Genomic DNA, 7,291 nt, shown 5'->3' with positions numbered 1-7,291 from the left:
ATTCTGGATCTCTTAGACACTAAGCAATTCTCTGTGAAGCTAACCAAGTGCAGTTTTGCAACCACTCAAGTTCATTACTTAGGTCATATCATTTCTCTTGGTGGTGTTTCCCCGGACCCAGAAAAAGTCACTGCCATACATTATTGGCCACAGCCACGTTCACTCACGGAACTCGGGTTTCCTCGGTCTCACCGGCTTTTATAGAAAATTTGTTCGACATTACACCACTCTCACCGCTCCTCTCACCGACTTATTACATAACCAGAAATTTATCTGGCCTGTGACCGCTGATACAGCTTTCACCGAATTGAAATTACAAATTGCAAGGGTTCCTACACTACACCTTCCAGATTTCAGCCAGCCCTTTGTAGTGGAGACCGATGCGTCTGCAGTGGCAGTGGGGGCAGTGCTCAGCCAGAACAAACGCCCACTTTCATTCTTCAGCAAGAAGATGTGTCCACGACTCCAAGCGTCATCCGTGTACGTAAGGGAGATGTATGCAATAACAGAAGCAGTAAAGAAATGGCGTCAGTACTTACTAGGCCAACACTTCAAAATTTTCACAGATCAACAAAGCTTGCATACATTACTGTCACAGACGATTCAAACACCAGAACAACAGAAATGGATAGCAAAATTACAAGGATATGATTTTCAAATTTTATACCGACCTGGAACACAAAATGTAGTTGTTGATGCTCTATCCCGCCAAGGAACACCAACACCTTCGTTGTTGTTTGCTTTGTCTTCACCGATTCCCCTCTTATTTCAAGAGTTAAAACAGTTCTTCAAAACCTCGGAAGGTGCCCAGTTAATTCAATCGTGCACGCACGATCAACCCCAACCCAATTTGTTCTCAGTTCGCAATGGGATGTTGTTCTTTCGACATCGACTGTTCCTTCCGGCGTCCAATAAATTTAGAGAACAGATCCTCCACGAAATGCATGAGTCCCACATAAATGGCCATTCCAGCCTCAAGCCTACCCTCGCCCGAATTGCTGCCTCGTTTTATTGGCCAGGATGGACGCGGGATGTGAAACAATTTCTCCAACAGTGCGTCACTTGCCAAAGAAATAAATACATGCCAAAAAAAAGTCAGGGGTTACTTCAACCTCTACCGACACCAGCACAAGTATGGGAAGATTTGTCTATGGATTTCATAACTCACTTACCTTCCTCTGCGGGTCACACGGTAGTTTGGGTTATCTGCGACCGCCTCACCAAGTACGCCCATTTTCTGGCTCTTCCCACCCACTTCACGGCGCAACAACTCGCACGACGCTTTGCTGTGGAGATCTTCCGCCTTCATGGAATGCCAAAAACAGTCGTATCAGATCGAGATCGACTCTTTGTTAGCACGTTCTGGAGACAACTATTCAAAGCTCAGGGTATTAAAATTTAGCTCTGCCTATCACCCACAAACGGATGGGCAAACTGAGGTTTTAAATAGAGGGCTCGAAGCTTACCTGCGATGTTTCACGGAGGACCACCCGCACACATGGTACCAATACCTCCACCTCGCAGAGTTATGGCATAATACGACTCATCACTCGGCTATTGGCACCTCTCCCTTCCATGCTCTATACGGTCGTCCACCTCCCACCATCTTGGATTTGTTGCACACGCCTCGCGTTGGCACCACTATCTCGGATCTGCTACATCAGCATACCTTAGTGTTGCACTCTCTCAAACATAATCTCCGCAGAACTCGCCAACGCATGTGCGACCAGGCAAATCGGCACCGTTCGGACCGCACGTTCAACGTAGATGATTGGGTCTGGGTTCGCCTCCAACCATACCGCCAACAATCTGTGGAACGTCGTCCCTGTCAAAAACTATCTCCTCGCTACTCGGGACCATACCAAATAAGCCGCCGCATAGGCACCGTTGCGTATGAGCTTAGATTACCTCCCTCCTCTCGCATTCATCCGGTCTTCCACGTCTCACTTCTCCGGCTTTTCAGAGGACCAACACCATATCCCTCCCCACACCCAAACTCAAACTCCAGCAAGAACATTAACTCGACTAACCCTTTAAGTTCCACAATTCAAACCACACCTGACCCTCTGACTACACCGCCCTTGCCGCCCAATCAAAATGCGCCAACACATCTAATCCCAGCTGTGTCAAAGAGCCCAAATCTTGAGCCCCACACTTCACCTAATATTCAGAAAGCCTCAACTACACGTAACCTCACTCATAACTCTGCGCATGCCACTACACATAATCTTTTAAATGCCCCTGGCCCACCCCTAAAAACCCGTGCCCCACCCACTCCTCATAATAACCCTTTATCTCAAGTCCCCACATCAACTACCGTAAACCACATTAGTTCCCCCCTCGAGCCCCGTGCCTCACCCACTTCCCTTAATACCTCAAACGTAGAAAACCCTAACCCGAGTCCAACAACACCTACACCTATGTCCAAACCTTCACTCCCACACATTCACCAAATTCCTATAACAGCCGAGCCCAACCAATCAGCCCAACAATTCCACTTAACCTAACAAGAATATCAGACTCACTTTGAGGACAAAGTGTCTCAGCCAGCGGATGGTAATGTTACACCAGGGCCCAACAACATCAACAGGCCCAAACGTCATATCAATAAACCTAGATGGATGAAAGACTTTCTGATTTAATTGCTTTCAATTTTCAATGTAATGTGACTTAAAGGGGAAGCCCATTGTATCCTTTGGGAAAACCCTATTTGAATACGAGTTCAATGAATGAAGAGGCAGCTTTGCCCTTGGTCTTAAAAAAAAATTATCTCGTAGTTCTTAGTTCTTAGTATTACTGTAGCGAAAACCTAACAGACAGAAGGAGAAGTTTTTGGTGTTGCTAATTCAGATTAATGGGTCTGAAATTAATATATATTTTTCATTAAAAGTTATTGGGATGTGCTTCTAATATTAAATGTCAAAATTAATAAGAAAAATTAACAAAATCTTTGAGTTTGGTACTTGATCTATAGCCATTTGTGGGAGATCATAACCACAAAAAAAGTCCAAATATTAGATGCTGCAGGGCTGTTGAAACCATAAATAATCAGAGAGAAACTTCAGCATTCAGAGACTCATCTATCAAATTCTTCCTAGACAAAAAGAAAATCCTAGTGTGCTTTTGAATCTGGAATTCAACATTTATAACTGAGTGTAATTAATTAGAGTAACATGGCAATTTTATAGAGTGGAAAATCAATGATAAAAATTTGAAATATGTTACAAATTTAGCAGTGCATAGGAATGGAAAAAAGATAGGGATGAGTCATTCTGTTTTCTCAGCATCGGAAAATGGTTTATTTACCACATTTCTTTGGATCTATCTTTCAGTCACCACAGGCACCTTTTCATATTCTTCTTTGCCCTTAATTCTCCAAGACATAATGATACAACCACCAAACCGTTGTTGCAAATGGATGATTACAGCAAACAAAAGGCTTACCAAAGGAATGATTATATCCCAAGCAGTGGAGTAATAGTCTGCAATCTCATCCTCGTATAAGGATGAGCCGTCCACATATACAAGAGCCTCAAAGAGATCATATGCATGGGGAATTACTTTAACCAAACTGATTCCATAGTAAAATGAACAAGAAAGAGCATTCCCCTTGGAATTCCTGAACAAATTTAGCAAAATTTGAGGCAAGAGAAAGCCATCGAGTACCAAACCTGAATAAGATTTCAAGTTCTCCCAAAAGGTATGAAGTTGTGAATGACCAGAAGAAGACACTACATCACCATGCAAGGTATTGTTTTGGTGTACAAGAAATGTAATCAATAACCCTGCTGCATGTAAGGTAAAAATCACATAGAAAACCCTCTTCTCAGCCATCCAAAGGTCCATTTGTTTTGTATCATCCTTTCTTGCTGACCATATTAGCTGTAAAAGACGGAGTTGCAACAAGAAACCCACCATTACAATTAGCCGTACAGAAATTTCCTTTACTTCAAGCAATTCATTTCCGAGCAAAATGCTTTTCTTGTCATGATTTTGTGCAAAAAGGGCTTCAAAGTTCAGAACAAGGGGTACCATATTTCCCAAAGTAAGAATCAATAACATGACAAAGGAGATTAAGGAAACCATATCAGGATTTCTTTTCACGTGGTAGAGTTGCAAACCCACAAAAACACATGCTAGTGTGGTGCAAACTAGAATCATTATGACCTCCATATCTACTTTTTTTAAGGTTCGTGATGCTTCGGCGGTGTAAAATGCAGCTGAATTCACATCCAACTGTTTGAAGTAGAGAGGATCTGAATTTTCTCGTGTGCTTACTATACTTCCTTTAATGTAATCTCCATTTTTGTTTGTATCAAGTGGAGGGAACTGAAACTTGACTATAATCTCACAATCCAGAGAAGTTTTTGATGGTATTTCGTTCTTTGAGCCAAGATTTCTGCAACCTACCATACATAAGCTTCCAGCTTCAGCATCATAAATTCCCTCGGCTGAAAAATTCACAGCCTCAGTTACATTAGTTGTTGTGTTTAACATAGACTTCTGTGCACCTAACCTGGCATTAGGTAGTAGATTCATGCTGATTTTGTAGCTAATATTGTACAAGCCAGTGCTGCTAGAATTTGGAGAATTAGATGGGGGTGTAGTACTGGAAGAAGGAAACGTTCCGTCTGAGTTCAACTGTTGGATCTGGTCATTGACAACCAATGGAACAGAATAACCCCATGCCACTCTCCTCTTAGAGATTCTAACTGACATGTCAAATCTCATGTCCGCGGAATAAACATCTGGATACCTCGCTCCCTTGTTCTTCTGAGGTTCTTGTCTTGGGCACATCTTCCTCACTCTGTCAAGTAGGCCATACTCATACTTTGTGCCAGAAATTTCAACTCTACTGTCGTGAAAACTTCTAAAAATAATCCTCTTGAAATAACCGGAATCCCCCACAGTTTTGTTGCTCCAAATTTGGCCCACAATGCCACTTGCATCATTCATCGACCAAATCTTTGGAAACCTCAAGCTTATTCTAGTTGAGCAATTACCCACATGAACACTAGCCATTGATTCTTCCATACCCAAGAAATGGCAACCAACTATGTAAAGTTGGTTCTTTTCCTCCTCCCACCACCCTTCTCCAACTAAGGTAGCATTAGGATTGAAAGACCATCTAGCACCACTACTGCGAAACCCAATCAATACTCTCACCCTCTGCTTAACATCTAAACAAACCAATTCTTTCAAAGACAAAATATAAGGCAATTGGTGGGCATCCCCCCAAACAGGACTGCAATTCTTTGCAGAGTTGCACTCACTTTGGTATTGCAGATCAAATTTTCCATTAATCATTGGAGAAATGTTTGAGCAGAAACTATCCTGATTAATGGATAAACCGGGTGGTACTTCACCTTCAACAGAATACTCATTTTTTGCTTCTTTTGTATCCAAACTAAAGTCATAATCCATTCTTGGAAAAACAAACAAAGAAATGGGTTCGAAATAACTCACCTCATGCCGAGGACTCAAGCTCTCCAAGCTTCCAGTAACCAAAGTAGAAATATTACTCCTCGAATTAACAACATTGTAAAGCTTGAGAACAACCTCCAATCGTTGCATGCTATAGCCAATTCCTGCTCCAACCATGCAGATCTTCCCAGAAGATTCTGACCAAAACCCATCAAGAGTAAACGTTATTGAGCTTGGAAAACGCTTACGGTTCTTCAATCTTTTTCCACGTGTGAAGTTTCCTACACGGTAATAGGAGCTGGCACTTCTTACTATCAAGGTAACTCCTACTTTGTGTATGCCAAAGACATCGGTTTCATACACATTCTTGAATCGAAGGGTAACTTGTTTCTGTCTCAGTTTCTGGAAGGTGTCAGCACCAACAATTGTGTCACCACCAAGGTAGTAACCAGCTTGGAATGGACCATGTGGGAAGTCTTTGAAGTTGGACTCATTGGGGATTGAGTTTGGAACCACAGAAGCACAATGATCCGTGTAAGTGAGTTGAGACGCATGAGATGATAAAGTGTTAAGGGAGATTATGGAGAAAAAAACCAATGCAAGAGACTCCATGATCAAGGTAACCAAAATTTCTCTGTAAAACAAAGATGAATCTTGAAACTCTTTGATAGAACTTAGAATGTAAGAGCATTTTCTTTCATCCAACTACATAATATATCAATTACAAGGCATTATTGTTTCAGATTTAGTTCAGCTTACACGTGAATTTTTAAATCTTCTTATTAATAAATTAAACCAAGCACATATTAGCATGGTTCTAATCCAAGGTTTGTATTTGCGATTATTGCCGCTCTTGCTATTTCAATAGTGTGATTAATGTGTAATGATAATTTGTGTGATTTCAATTCACACCACACATAAGGACCAGCCTTTAAACCGCAAGATTTTAAAATAATGTAAATTAGTATGAACACCAAATATAAAAGATATCTGATCTTGAGAATTGTGATGTAAAATGAAGTTGCATGTTATGTTGATGACAATAATTGATTTTCCATATCTATTTAATTTGTATTTTATTAAGAGTTAACCCGGTGACAGCTTGGTGAATGGTTTTGCTAGTTTTCTTTTTCTTTTTCATAAGTTTGATGAGATCGAGGGAACGATTTTTGACTCTGACCATTCGTAATCGTAAGCCATGACGTCAACCAAAGGTTTTATGAGCGATTCCTCTTCCCAACAATGAGAGATGACAAAACTAGCTAGAGGTGGGAAAGCATCCATCTGAAATAGGCCTTTCTCCCAATTATTTTTTCATTGGCTTACTCACCTCCTCAATCACCTTTTTTTTCTCTACTACAAAATATTGGTTCTACAATTTATTGTTTACAATTTAAACCAATGTATTTTTCTACATAAGTTACATTGTATGAGGGAGACTTAATTAAGAATTTAAGATGAGATTACTAGTTATATAAATAATTAAAAGGGGCTTAACTCTTAATCAAACTCTCAATAAATTAATTTAAATATGAATCTTAAAGATTAAGAATAATTAACTAAATGGTATAACTGACCTCCCAAGATTCATGGAGTAAATGGAGGTAGTTCTTGAAGTTACTGTATTGAATGAACATTTATTAGTTTGTAATGATTAGGGTAAGGAAGAGAGAGGGGAGAGAGGGATAGCACGAGAGAAGCAAAACGTTTATTATGTTTTGTTTAGATTCGGGGTGAGAATATAAGAACATTAGGAAATTGAAGTGCGAAGAAAGTTTCATCTATTTTGATTGTTTTATTTGGAATAGGTTAAAGTAGAGGTATGAAAAAAATTAATTAGTTCAGATGTGATAGTTATAAAAGTATT

The 7,291-nt window shown here is 40.3% G+C and overlaps 1 protein-coding gene across 1 annotated transcript; it reads right to left on the bottom strand.

Moving 5' to 3' along the window:
• Positions 1-3,321: 3,321 nt before the first annotated feature.
• Positions 3,322-6,036, bottom strand: LOC137815530 (uncharacterized). Its single transcript, XM_068618647.1, has one exon. It carries the CDS (start codon positions 6,034-6,036, stop codon positions 3,322-3,324), a length of 2,715 nt encoding a protein of 904 aa, XP_068474748.1.
• Between the last annotated feature and the right edge of the window lie 1,255 nt (positions 6,037-7,291).

The sequence above is a fragment of the Phaseolus vulgaris genome, chromosome 1 (assembly GCF_000499845.2).
Source record: "Phaseolus vulgaris cultivar G19833 chromosome 1, P. vulgaris v2.0, whole genome shotgun sequence".
Lineage (NCBI taxonomy): Eukaryota > Viridiplantae > Streptophyta > Magnoliopsida > Fabales > Fabaceae > Phaseolus > Phaseolus vulgaris.
Note: the sequence above shows the minus strand (reverse complement) of the source record. Positions and strands in the feature narration are given on the sequence as shown.